Here is a 13,225-nt window from a genome sequence, read left to right as displayed (position 1 = left end):
GGTTGCTGAAACATTTCCTGTTGCCTCAGCAGTGACCCAGACCCAAATGGGAGCTGATGGGTGCCTGCAGACCTCTCTGGGCACTTGGTGGGGGCCTGGCAAGGTGGACCTTGACAGACAGTAAAGCTTATGGGGCATAGCATTTGTTAGGGCAGGGGATTTCCAAATCCTGATTTGACCCTCACAGACTTCACCCTATGAGGGAGACTGTTGTCCCTTCACTGTCTTGCATATCTTAAATCACTTCACTCAGAGTATGAAACATCTTGGTCCCTTGTAACCATCATGTGAAATCACGGGGTTTGATGCACTGACAGGAGCCCTGGGCTTGTGTTTTCGAGAGACCCTGTGTCAGGAGCGTGCCGAGCATCACCCTGCCTGCCCTGCCCACGTCTTGGATAGGTTCCCTTTGCCAGCTGCCTCAGCTCTCCTGCTCCCATTCAATTACTGTTTTTTTCCTTACAGCTCCTGGTAACTAAGCAGCATAAGGCCTTCTCATGGATGGCAGAAAGTGAAATGAAAAGCCCAAGACAAAGCTATGGTTAGGGAGAGGAGGAAGGTGGAGAAATTTGTCATTTTGCATATGTGAATAAAAGTTTCTGGTATGTGCAGTGTCCCAGAAGGACACATTGTCCTCTTGCTCTCCTGGAGTAGGTAGTAACTTCTGTCCTCCTAGTTACTGCTTTGACTTTGAATTCTATGGCAAAGTGCTGGGCAAGGGCATCAGATAAAAACATGGGGCTTGTTCATCAATGATGAATCAGAATGATGCCTGATTAACAGGCTTGGGCTGTGCAGTGCTAAACGCTCCCGAGCCTTGCGCTCTTTTGGCCAAGACCAAGACCATCAGGTTGTGCTTATCAAATAGCACAAAAATGCAGGTGGTAGCTCCAGGAGCAGGGTTTATTGTGTGACTTGTTGGGATGGTGGACTCCTGCTGATGGAGTAACCACAGGCTGTGCCCATAACTCTGAAAATACATCAAGCGGATTCTCCAGAGAATGAGCAAACCCTGTTCTCATGGATAACTGTACATACACAAGTCTTCTGGATTTCCCAACCACCTTTCCTGTGTCTCTTTGTTTTTTAAAAGAGTGTGGTGGTGTATTCTCCAGTGTCCATCAGCACCTGGACCGTGGTGGTTCCCCAGCAGTTTCACTTGTTTTTCTAGAAATGAGTAAAATTGGGTTGTTGATCTTTTGAGCAGGTGGCTCAAGTGGATCCACGTGAGAAATTTGGCTTGTTTGAGCAAAGGAGTTGTTTTTTTAACAAATTCACCCAAGCTGGCACATCCTCTTTTCCCGTGCATCTGATTGGGGTTTTTCAGATGAGCCTCCCTCATGATCAACCTTAGGAGTTGGCCATTGCCCTGCCCTGGAGATCCCGAAGCTGTGTGTGGGATGCCAAAGCCTGAAAGCACCCGGGGGTGCACATTCAGCACGGCAGCACATTGTGTTTCTGCGAGGTGTTACCTGCTGTAACCTGTCTGCCTCCTCTCCCTGAGCTGGCTCCTGCACTGTCGATGTGGGTGGTGATAGAATGGCTCTGGGCGGGATGCAGGAAGTCTGTGGGAAGCAGCTTGTGCATGGGAGATGAATCCCTGGGGAATTGTGCTGACGGTTGATCTGCATCGCAGCGGTCTAGGGAGCCAAGAGATCACTGCCAGGAGTAGGCAGGGAGGTTGATCTTTGTTTTTTTTTTTTATTCTTAATCTGCTAGTTGGAAAGTCTTTAATTAGAGCTAATTGAGGTTTGACTCACGCTGATTTGTCTGTCGAAATGCAGACAAATCGAGGCAATTTTTCTCCCCACCAAACTGGTTTGATCCAAAGGAGTGGGTTGCCCTGTTGGTGGCTGGCATGGGCCCCTCCACCCCTGCAGAAGTAGTCTTGCAAAAAAACCCTGAAACAACAACAAAGAAGAATAAAAAGAGCTTTTTGTGATGTGGGGGGAACACAAACTCTCAAAAGCAATGCAAATGCATGCATCCTCCCTATGGCTGAGTTGCCCAGAGAGATTGTAAATTTCCCATCCCTGGAAATGTTCAAGGCCAGGTTGGACACGGCTTGGAGCAACCTTGTCTAGTGGAAGGTGTCCCTGCCCATGGGAACAACATGAGCTTTAAGGTGTCTTGCAGCCCAAACCATTCTGTGATTCTGAGTAACAGCATGATGCCCTTGGGGTGACCTGAGCCAGCAGCAAGTCTCTTAATGCATGCTGGTGTGTCCTACATGAGCCCAGGAGGGATGGATGCATGGGTGACTATGCTGTCTGTGATGCCTTTGGACCTGCCCAGCATCCCTGGGTGCAAAAGTTTCCCCATCTCTCCCCTGATCCTGTGTCATAAGAAAGCACCAACACCCCCAACTCACAAGTAAAAATTGTGTTGTTGAATAATGTAGTTCTCAGATGGCAAATCAATACCCTAAACGCATCCAGCCTCCCTTCCCTGTCCCATCCCACCTCCTATCGCATCCTTGTCCTAAATCCTGTATCTGGTGTCTGGCTTCGCCTTGTAAAACGTATGGAGGCAAAGCTGCTCTCTTCTCTAGAGCCCTATTCCCTTGGCAGCCTTTTGTGCTCCAAAATCCAAATATTTACAATCCCTGATAGGAATAGGGGAATTAATGGGACTCTGTGGAGCGTTACGGTACGTGGCACGAACATTTTCCTTCGGGTAAGGAACAGCTCTGCTGCAGACTTGCCGGCTTTTTTAGCTGTGGGAGATTATGCTGGTTTTGCATGGCGCTGGATGAATTTAGGTTAAACCGAGATTAGCCCTCTGAATCATTTTGCTCAGGGTTTTTTGCCGCTGAGCCAGAAAATACGGTGAGAGTGGCAGCTGTGGGAAGGTTCTCTGAGGTGCTTTTAACTCAGAGGGCTCCTGTTAAAGCCTGGCCTGGCCATTAATGTTTGTTGGGCTCAAGGTTTGCAAAATCTCTCCCCTTGCAGGCAGGTTTGCTGGACAGCAGCATGTGAGCCTGGGCACTGCTTAGCGAGCATGGGCACACAAATTAATGGTGCTGACAACAACAAAAGTAGGGGACAGAAGGGGAGAGAAAAAGGGAGAGGTCTCTCACTGCTATCCCAGCAAACTGCAGTTCTCAATTTTTGGGGTTAAAATCAGAAAAGCTCAGTGAATTCACTGGGTAATGAGAGATTTTTTTTGTTGTTTGTGGTGCATAACAGCATTTTGCAGCTACCGGGGGAGTCTGTGCTCACCTGGGCTGGCCTGGGGTGGAGCCGGCACAGCCGGCCCTATTAGCTACTCTGAGTGCCCTGCTGTGAGCAGTGCTTTAAGCTCTTACCGTTTTATTTATGGCTCTGCTGGCCTCGGCTGAAACGTTTCAGGGACTGGATGGAAGGGAAGCAAACAGCCTCAGTTCAGCAGCGCAGCCTCAGCAAAGCTGGGGAAAAAAAAGAATAAGGGAGATGTTGAAAGTGGAAAGGGGGAGGCTGTAACCCCGAGCCCACCGAGGTTTAGGTTCCCTGCTAATTTCATGTTGTGAATAATCCCATGAGTCAGCAGATGTGTTGAGGCAGGGGCTGGTGTGAGGTTAAGCTGTCGGGTTTTCGGGGGTGCCGGAGGAGAAGAGGATGTGAAAGCAGCCCCATGTCCAGGCTTGCAGCTGTAGCAATGCATTGTGGCTCCTTTTCTTGCTCTTTCACAGATGAAAACCCCGCGGGAGGTGGGGTGGGTTGTTGAGCCTGGAGCAGCGTTCCTCAACTCCAGCCACTGTCAGCTCCTACCTATCCCCTTCATTTCCTCTTTTGGCAGTGCAGAACTGGGCTGGGCCCAGTAATTAGGAATTAAATTTGTTCTATGTTCACTTCATGTGTCAGCAGTGGGAGTGAGGGTAAAGTGGTTGGATGGATTTCCCAGCTGGAGGAGGCTGTGGTTAGAGGGCTGGGAAATGCCCAGGAAAGGAACAGAATTTTCCTTCTGGACTTACATCAGGTTTTATTTGAGGCACAAAGCTGTAGGGTGAAGTGGCCAGAGCCCTGGGGAAGGGGTAGGGGCTGGTTGGGTTTTGCTGGAGTGAGCATCACTCCGAGTTTGCTCTAAACCACAGCTTGATTTTCAGCTTGAGCTTGAACTACGCTGGAAACGTGCAATAAACAAAAAAATGTAATTATTTATAAAGTAATACAAATATAAATAACATAAACACGAAGATAGAAACTTTATAGGTGCAGTGATATTTGGGGTTTCCCTGCTGTTGTGGCCACATCTACTGGGGTCCGTGTGTTTGCAGTGTAATGGGTTTGGGTGCTTGAGAAGAAACTAGAAGATTGTTCCTTGTACTAGCCAAACTCAGCATCAACTTACTCAGCCTGTAATTGAGTTTGGAAACTCTTTATCAGAATTTCGTCAACTCTTCATTATGGTTTGAATTGAAAAAGTGGGTAGGCAAATCCATAGAAAGGAGAAACCACCAGAAGCTCTCTTGGAGACAGCACCTCCTGCTTGGAGAAGCACCTTGCCCTCAAATGGCCAGGACAGAAGGGGAAGAGCTGCTTCCTCTGTGGGTGGCTGTGCTTTAGTCATCTAAACCTTCCCCAGACCCAGCATTGCCCATTCTGGGTTGTGTGGGGCTTGATTTGAGGAGCTCTTCTCCAGAGCTGCCTTGTGTTGAGGGATGCAGCTCCACCACAGAGATGGGTCGAGCATTCTTCTGAAACCTGGCTGTGATATAAAGGGCACAGAGGAAGTTTGGGCTTTCCCACCCCAACATCCTCGTGCCCTTCCCCTCCTTCTCTGCCACACCACACAGTATCACTGTCTAAGCCACCTCAATGAGACCTCCTGGCCTGCCCAGTGGTGTTTCTCCTGCCAAAATCTGGTCTGCCCTTAAGGTGGATCCCCAAACACCATGATCACCATGAAGCTATTGATCCATCCTCCCTGTGCCTGTGGGGCCCATAGTGAGAGCATCCCCCCTCAACACCACCCTGTGCCTGCAGCATCGCCTATTCCAGGGTGCCACCCAGCCCACCCTGCTTCTTGTGTGGGGGCTTTTCTTCCCACATGCCCTACGGAGGCATAACAGACCTGGGAATAGGGCTGGTGTCAGCTGGGTGTCATCTTTTGGCAGGGAATCCGGGAAATGGGCTGCCTCGGTGCTAAATTTATCCCCCCCACATCCAGGAGGGTGTACAGCCACCCTCGCCAGCAGCCAACCTGCCACCGGCTTTTGTTCCCGCCGGGTTGCTGCGGGAGGAATTACTGGGAAGCATCGCCTGAGGGAAGGGTGTTTTTTAGTGCTTACTGCTGCTCCTTCCTAATATTAGCACAGCAGCTGCAGTTTCTGTTTGCCTGAGTTAAGCTTTTATTGCGGTGCTGTAAAACGGAGGCAGAAAATGGGACCCACCAGTTCAAACAGAGCTGTTGAGAGCAGCTGTGAAAAGAAAACAAAGCCAAGCCTGTGTCTTCTTCTGCCCCCATCCCCTTTTGTCCCCTTTTCTTCCATTTAGGAAGGACCTTGAGACACCCTGAGCTGCTTAGAGCATCCTCCCACACGCACTGGGATCCAAGAGGTGCTTGAACTGCAATCTTAAGAGCTGCAAGTACACTGGAGCTTTCAGGATTTTTTTTTTAAATTAATATTTTTTTGGCATTGAAAATCTCTCACTGCAGTGCTCAAAAAAAATAAAAAATTAAAAAAAGTTGGCAGAATGCCCCAGTGCCACTGATGGGTCGCAGGAGGCTGCTGATGTGTCAAAGCCACCACAGTGCCTTTGGTTTCCACTCTGGACTGTCCATCTAACAGTGTCCCATGTGTCTGTCTCTGCAGGTGCAGATGCAGCCTCAGTGGCAAGCGCAGGACCCTGGCAACGAGGACGTAAAGGTGAGAAATTCGGTATCTTTGGAAAGGCAAAACAGCTGCAAGAGGTTTTAGTTTTGTGGGGTTTTTTGGTGGGATTTTTTCCCAGACAGAGCTCGGTTTCACTCAAGCACCACTGTTCTTAAAAATAGGAATGGCCAAGGTGGTTTCAACAAAATGAGTCACGGGCTATGAATAGTGTGTTTTTAGACATATTCCACAGGCTTCACCTCTCAGCAACCTCCTGCATTCCCTGGTCTTTCAAAGCCCTCATTCCCACTTGCTTTCTTCCCGTGGTTTAAATATTAACACACATCCGAGTATCCTGTTTGCTTTGCCTCAAGCTCGCAACTGTTCAGCTATTTGGAAAGCCTTGGGCTCCCGGGACAGCTACAGTCAAATAACCTCGGGTGATTTTGTCTTTCCTAGCCTGTTTTAGCAGCTGTTTAATTAAACTCCAAATGAGTTGGTTTGGGGAAGGGCTTTTCCCTTCTGCTGGGAAGACAGAGCTAGGGCAGCTGTCTGCTCCCTGCCCTCCCTTGGCCAATTGCTGCTCAGTCATCAGGCCCCTTTTTGGGAATTAGTAGATGGGTTTGTTGTTGGATATTAAGTAGATGAGCTGCACAAGGAAAAACTAACCCTTAAAGCCTGTGTTATTTTTAAAGGGGCTATCAGAGCATATTACTATTTGGAAAGCGGCCAGCTGCTGTTCTGGTCCTTCCCTTGATATTCCCCCTTAATGGCAGTAGCTGATTTCTCCATGATGAACTGTTCTGGAAAGGGAGTTTCAGAGGAGAAGGCAGATTCTTTTAATTAAAAATTAAAGCTGACTTTTATTTTTAACGTGCCTATTGCGTAATGTGCTGAGCTAGAACAAATCCTCCCCTGTTTATTTTCAATGAGAGGAGAAAAAAAAACCCTTTTATTCTACCAGGAACAGGCTTCAATGTTAATTTAATGTGAACTAATGGGCGTCCCAGCAGACATGTGATTTGTGGGTGTTGAATTCCTCGACACGGATGAGGAATGTTCAGGCACATCCATGCCGGTGCGGAGGTGGCTCAGCAGCTCCCTTTCCCACAGCCTTTAATCCCAATTTTGCATTTTATCCCTGTGTACTAGGCAAAAGCTTGTTAGCAGGAGTAGCCTGGTCTTTCCTCGGCAGAAGGAGAAAATGGATGTAAAATGCTGTTGGGAGAGGGAACTGCATGTGGACAGGGCTTGAAATTCTGTTCTCTGGCAGGTCGAGCAGGGACGCAGGGTTTGTGAAGATGGTTAAATATTGGATGGCCCTTAAAGCAACCTGCTCAGAAGGACCTGGTGACCTTTAGAGGTGCCCAAGCTGCCAGGCAGGGATGCAGGGATGCTGCCCAGGGCACCTCATCCCTGCAGGGAATGGGAACAAAGAAATGATGTGCTTGAGATTTGCCCCTCGAGGGGATGTTGGGAGGTGGATGAGGGTAGATAGTGTTGGCTGCTGCCATGCAGGTGGGAAGGAGATCCAAGAAGGAAGATGCAGAGTAGAGTCAAATTAGGAAGTGGATTCACAATCATAGAATCATGGAATTGTTAAGGTTGGAAAGACCTCAAAGGTCATCAGGTCCAATTGTTAACCCACCCACCGCATCATGTCCTCAAGGCCACATCCACAAGGTTTTTTAATGCCTTCAGGGATGGTGATTCCATCTCTTTGCTGAGCAGCCTATTGCAATTCCTCACCACCCTTTTGGTAAATAAAGTGTTCCTAATATCCAATCTAAGCCTCCCCTGGCACAGCTTGGGGCCATTTCTTCTCGTCCTGTAACTTGTCACCTGTCACTTGTCAAACGGTGCTGCTTCCCAGTGCAGTGCTTCCCAGCAGTGCCTGTGCCTGTGTCTTTGGGACTGTGGAGCCAAACGCTTGCCCTTGGCTCACATCAGGGTAGGAAAAAGCAAAGGCACTTGAGTGACATTGTGGTCAGTGCCATCACCTGCCTGTCCTTCCCTGCTCTGAACTTACAGTCTGGTGGAACAGACTTCTCCATCAGGCTTTAACGGGGTGCTCATGGGATCAAGGGCAGACAAAAGGGGCAAACAAATAATTAACTCGAAGTGTGACCGGTGTGGCTGGTCAGAGCCACGTGCTGCAGTGGGAATCACTGAGGGGTCACACAGCTCTTGCCCTGCAGCCTTGGCACTGGTTGGAGCTGTGGATCCAGGCTGTACCTTGCTTTTAACCAAACAGTAGCTGTGGAGCAGGTTTTGGCGAGAGCTTCCCTGCTTGGGCATCATCGCCCTTTGCCCCCGAGAGCTGTGCTTTTGAGCTTTAACAAACTGAGGATGAGAAGGAAAACTGAGCTAAAATGCTCTACTGTGCTTGCAGGCACCATCCTGGTGCAGTGGTTGGTCCTACCCAAGGTACCAAGGGCGCGGGTTGTGTTGACCCTCCTGATGTGCCGAATGCCAGTGCTGATGTCCACCCCAGGTCATCTCCAGTGCCTGTTCTGGGACTCCAGGTCCCCTGGGATGAGGCAGCCACCAAATATGGGGACCACTCGCTGAGGGTGTGCTGGGGCGTGTTGGAAGCCAGAGTGCAGCTGTTTTTGAGTGTGGGTCTGTTGCATGGCATCCCCCCCAAGTTAATTTTCCCTCCGTTTCCTCCCCCCAAAGCTGGAAGGTGACAAGCTGGAGCTGCCGGTGAGCCCCAGCCCGGTGAGCCCCGCGCCCACCCCCAGCCCCAAGCCCCCAGAGGCTGCCGTGCTCACCGTGGAGCCCTCTCCTTCTGAGAAGAAATGCTTCTTCGTGGATGAAGCAGAGCCCCTCCTGCGGTGCGACTCCACCTCCAGCGGCTCCTCCGCGCTCAGCCGGACAGGCTCTTTTATTACCAAAGGTACCAAAATCAGCCTGGCGGGGAATGGGAGGACTGAAGGGTTGCCACGACATGTCCCATGTGGTCAGCACATGTTGTAAAGCTGCTCAATGTACGATATCATTAAACAAATAACTAGAAGAACTGGCCCTCCAGGATATGTTTATCACATCCGCATTCTAGACCAGAGTATCCTGTTGGCAAAGAGGATGAAGATTTCAGACTAAAAAACATATTTAAAGTGGTAGCATCCTTGGACATCTCTCCTGACTTTTGCTATTGCATTGGCCTGTGTGTTACTTTAGGAGTTGAAACCAGAGAATGTAATTTGTAATTTCAAGACTGCTTTTTTTTTTTAATTTTTTTCACTCTTTGTCCTGTTTGTTGCAGCATTTGACTTGGTATGTAAAGTACCATTAGCCACCCCCCCTTTTTTTCAGAGGGCTTAATTTACTGTATTTAACCTGCTGCATTTAATCAGTCTTTAACTTCTGATGAAGGTGAAACACTGAGCTCAGTCAATCTACCGAATTTATACTTGGTTGCGTAAATAAAGCTGACCCAACGAAAACAACTTGAAAGAGCAGAATTCAGCTTTTTTGGCTCCCCTCCTGCCCTCACTTTTCTGCATTGGCCATTCAGCATTTACAAGTGCTGTGTTTGCTCTTGCAGGATCCTGGCTGAGGTGCCTCAGCAGCCCTGGCTTCTCCATCTTCTCTCCTCCCAATCATTCTCCACCTTTTCCCTCAGTTCTCCTTGTGCCGTGTCCCTCTCCAGAGGTGGCGCGAGAGGATGGTCCGAGGAGAACAAATGCTGGGTTAGCAGAGGTTCCTTAAGGAGTTTTCTTGACCACCCTCTCCTTTCCTCCCACAGAAAAGAAGGACACTGTCCTGCGCCAGGTGCGCTTGGACCCTTGCGACCTGCAGCCCATCTTTGACGACATGCTGCACATCCTCAATCCCGAGGAGCTCCACGTGATAGAGGAGATCCCGCAGGCCGAAGACAAGCTGGACAGGCTATTTGAGATCGCCGGAGTCAAAAGCCAGGAAGCCAGCCAGACCCTCCTGGACTCTGTCTATAGCCACCTTCCCGATTTACTGTAGGCACTGGGTCACCACACACTCTCCGAATATCTGCTAGAGCTAGCTTGGCACTCGTTAAGATGAACGACAATACGCAGGCAGGTTTTGTTGTAGAATATATGGCCAGTATTTTTGTTGAGGTGTCCTTGGTTTTTGGAGGGGGGGCAGTTTGCCAGCGTTGCACCCCTCCACCGTAACTATCGCTCTCAGTCCAAGTATCTGCCCCCTTCCCGAACCTCTCTCATTCCAATCAGATCAGCCGATGCACTTTAGAAAAAAAAAAAAAAAAAAGAAACACAACAAAAAAAACCACAGATAATGAACTAAAAGACCACGGATCTGGTGTAATTTAAGACATGGAATTGGGGATTGCTCTGTAACCCCCTTCCTCTGTCAAAGCTGTCGCTCAGAGTGACCGTCTCCCATCACCTCCCTTCGCCTCGGAGCAGTAAATGGCAAAAACACGCAAAAAAAAACCCCCCCAATTGTTGCTGGTTACTGTCTCTTAACGCAGCTAAGCTTCCCACCCGAGCTGACTTTTTTATTAATGTACTATTGTTTGGCTCATATCCATTGCTGAGATTTTACTAGCACGGTTATTTATTGTATGGTTTTAACCCGGACAATGCATCGCGCTCCTATTACGCTACAGCAGAAGCGCTTTAACCGCAAAAGAAAAAAGGGTCGAGCCCCACCAGCCTCCGAGGTGATGGAAAGGTCCTTTGCCTCCAGTCGAATGTAAGGAGTTATCTTGCCTTGTGGGAATGGTGGGGCCCCCAAAGGAGCCGGTGCTGGATGTGGGGAGGCGAAGGTGGCCACCGGTGGTCCCGCTCTCCTCTTGCTGTAAGACTTAAACCAAGCTCTGCTTTTACACTCGTGTCTCTTGTTTTTTATACAGACGTGGCCGATAAGTTCTTCGAAGACCTTACGTGGTCTCTAATAGTCTCTTCGAATCACACTTCACTTTTTATTAAAAGAGGTTTTGGGGGGGGGAGGGGGGAGGAAAAGCTGCATTGTAAGAAGTCTGTCTGATTATATTTGCAATTATTATGCTCCCGTAACGAACAGTCTGTACTACGCTCAATCTGAAGAAGTAATGATACGAGGGTGGCATGAGCTGCCCCGTGGGAAGGGGGTGGGAGTGGGGGAAGAGGGAAATGAATTGAAAAATTGCCTTCCAGTGTACTAATTTATTAATAAATACTAGGTGTTTGTTATTTGACATGATTCTGCGTTAACCTCCTTAACAGCTGCTTCTGCTTGGGGACCCCTGGGTTTGGAGCAGGGGGCCCATGGTAGGGTGATGAGAGACATTTTGGAGGTTTGGGGGTGGTGAAGGGGTTGTTTCCTTTAGCTTTGACTCCAAGATATGATTGCTTTCTGTTGACAGCAGTGCCTTGAGTCCCCACGGTTGCTGTTGGAGCTCTCTGCAGGTCCCCGCCCTGCGCCAGGGTGGGGATGTGTGTTAATCCCCATAGCTGTGCCAGATCAGATGGCTGATGGGGCTTCCAGGGTTGGTTTTTGCAAGCTCTCAAAGGCTTTGCAGGCATTTTGGGGAGGCTGAAGTATTAATTTTCCAGGATGCAGCTGCTGTGCTGAGTCACTCCTGAGCGAAGGTCTTGCAGTTACAGCATTTCTATTGCTGTTACATTACCCATGTCCTTAAAAGTCTCTGCTTCCAGAGAACTCATCCCTTGTTATTCTGTCTACAAATGGGAACCCTTAATGGGACAAATGCTTCTGGTTTATAAGACTGTCATTTTGTTTACTTGGCTCCAGAGTCTTTTCAGTTAACTAGGGTGCTGTGTTTTCTTTCTGGCTGGCGTTGGAAATTGCTGGTACAGGACTATACATAGGTGCAGGATTAAAACTCTTCAACACATGGACAGATGAAATATAGTGTGAAATAGCAAGAGCCTTTATTGGGAGTTCTGGAGTTTTCCCTTGCTGGCAATGAAGCATTGAACATTTGGTGCCTGCAATGTGTCTTCAAAGCATCACAAAGAAATAGTGAGTGTGGCTCATGTGCCTGGCATAGACTGGGTTGCTAAAAGCTGTATGCTGAGGTGGAGCCCAGTACGAGCTGGGCTCCATGTTGGGAGCTGTGTTGGTGGCTGTCAATCCACCTGAGCAAGAACTGATACGGGGAGGGAACGTGTGCAATTGTGGGCTCATTCGATAGCTGGCTTTAAATTATCCTTTCCAGGCTTTGGGATCAAGTCCAGCTGGGAAATTAAGAATTTGTCCTTTTTTGGTGGGCCAGGTTCTCCCAGCTAAAGCAGTAGAGCCACCAGACCACCCTGCCAGGGAACCACCAGCCCTATCCTGCAGCTCTGCTTCCCATCCTGGCAGCTGCTCACATTTTCTGATGGGATTTGAAGGAAAAGCGAAAAGAAAAACAGTCCTGGGAAGGACTGAAGAGTCAGCTGAAGAGACACCACAAAGCAGGCATGTTGAGAAGGTGCCTTGGTCAGGAGATGCCAAAGAAGCACAAGGAAGCTGTGGGTTGCATTTAACTTATCTTGATGGCAAGTTGTGGAACAGGCCAGGATTGGGGCAATCCTTGGCTCCATCTGTGCTGTGCACACTCTTCCAGCATTGCTCTCTCCTCTGTTTGCACCTGGATGTTGGGCCTTCTCCCTGGCTCCATCATTTCAGATTTTCAGTCTTTTGCTGTATGCGTGTGTATGCGTGTGAAATATATTTATTTGTTATGTATTTTTATAAACATATGTTTGTATACACAACATAAGCTTTTTTATATTATGCTATTTATATATTTACATATCTTTCCTATATTGTTGCTATGTATTTTTACAGGTGTATAATATATAAATATTTTCTTTCTCTGGGGGTGTGCAGGGGAAGTGTCTGAGAGCAGCTGAGCCCCACATACGGGCAGGGTATTTCCTGGACACGTGGGAGGTGTGAGGAGCCACAAGGCCTGTGCCCCCACCCTTCCTCTGAGCCAGCTCTCTTGAGCCTTAAGAAAATAAACCAGGCAGGTGGGATCGATGGGTTCATGACCTGGAGGCAAAACTCCATGGGAGGGTAGACTGGGTTTGTTCTCATCGTGGGCTTATTCAAGGCACTGTGGGCAATGCACAAACTGTGCACTGTGCAGAACCAGCTGTGATGTGCAACTCAAATGGGTCGATCTTTGGCTAAGCAGGGTAAAGGTGTGAATATAAAGATCTTTATAAATACATGCAATATCCATAAAAAATGCATTCTATACAAAATCTACATTAAACATATATCTGAGCATGCACTGCAAGTGAGAGGTGGGATTTGCCCCTTGCTTGGCCTCGCTCAGTTATGGTGTTTGCTCCTTGTGTGGTGTCCCCACCTCGGGACAGGCAAGAGGAGTTAGATTTGGGTTCTGAGGTGGCAGTCCTAGATGGCAGAGCCTGTGAAACCAGAGGGGACAGGAAGCATGTTGAGCACAGTCGTGCCCCTCTCTGCCTACTG

The 13,225-nt window shown here is 48.7% G+C and overlaps 1 protein-coding gene across 2 annotated transcripts in view; it reads left to right on the top strand.

Moving 5' to 3' along the window:
• TNFRSF21 (TNF receptor superfamily member 21) overlaps positions 1–10,976 on the top strand; it is a 35,005-nt gene extending 24,029 nt beyond the window's left edge. For both annotated transcript variants that reach the window (XM_027898625.1, XM_027898626.1), the window contains exons 5-7: positions 5,795–5,848; positions 8,474–8,693; positions 9,546–10,976. In XM_027898625.1, the coding sequence (XP_027754426.1) occupies positions 5,795–5,848; positions 8,474–8,693; positions 9,546–9,775 (504 nt within the window). In that variant the 3' untranslated portion in view covers positions 9,776–10,976. The remainder of the gene's footprint in view (positions 1–5,794; positions 5,849–8,473; positions 8,694–9,545) is intronic.
• Positions 10,977–13,225: the final 2,249 nt, after the last annotated feature.

This window comes from Empidonax traillii, unplaced genomic scaffold, assembly GCF_003031625.1.
Source record: "Empidonax traillii isolate 1590-97213 ecotype Southwest subspecies unplaced genomic scaffold, ASM303162v1 scaffold609:size479882, whole genome shotgun sequence".
Lineage (NCBI taxonomy): Eukaryota > Metazoa > Chordata > Aves > Passeriformes > Tyrannidae > Empidonax > Empidonax traillii.
The sequence above is the reverse complement of the archived record's forward strand: the minus strand, read 5'-3'. Positions and strand labels throughout refer to the sequence as shown.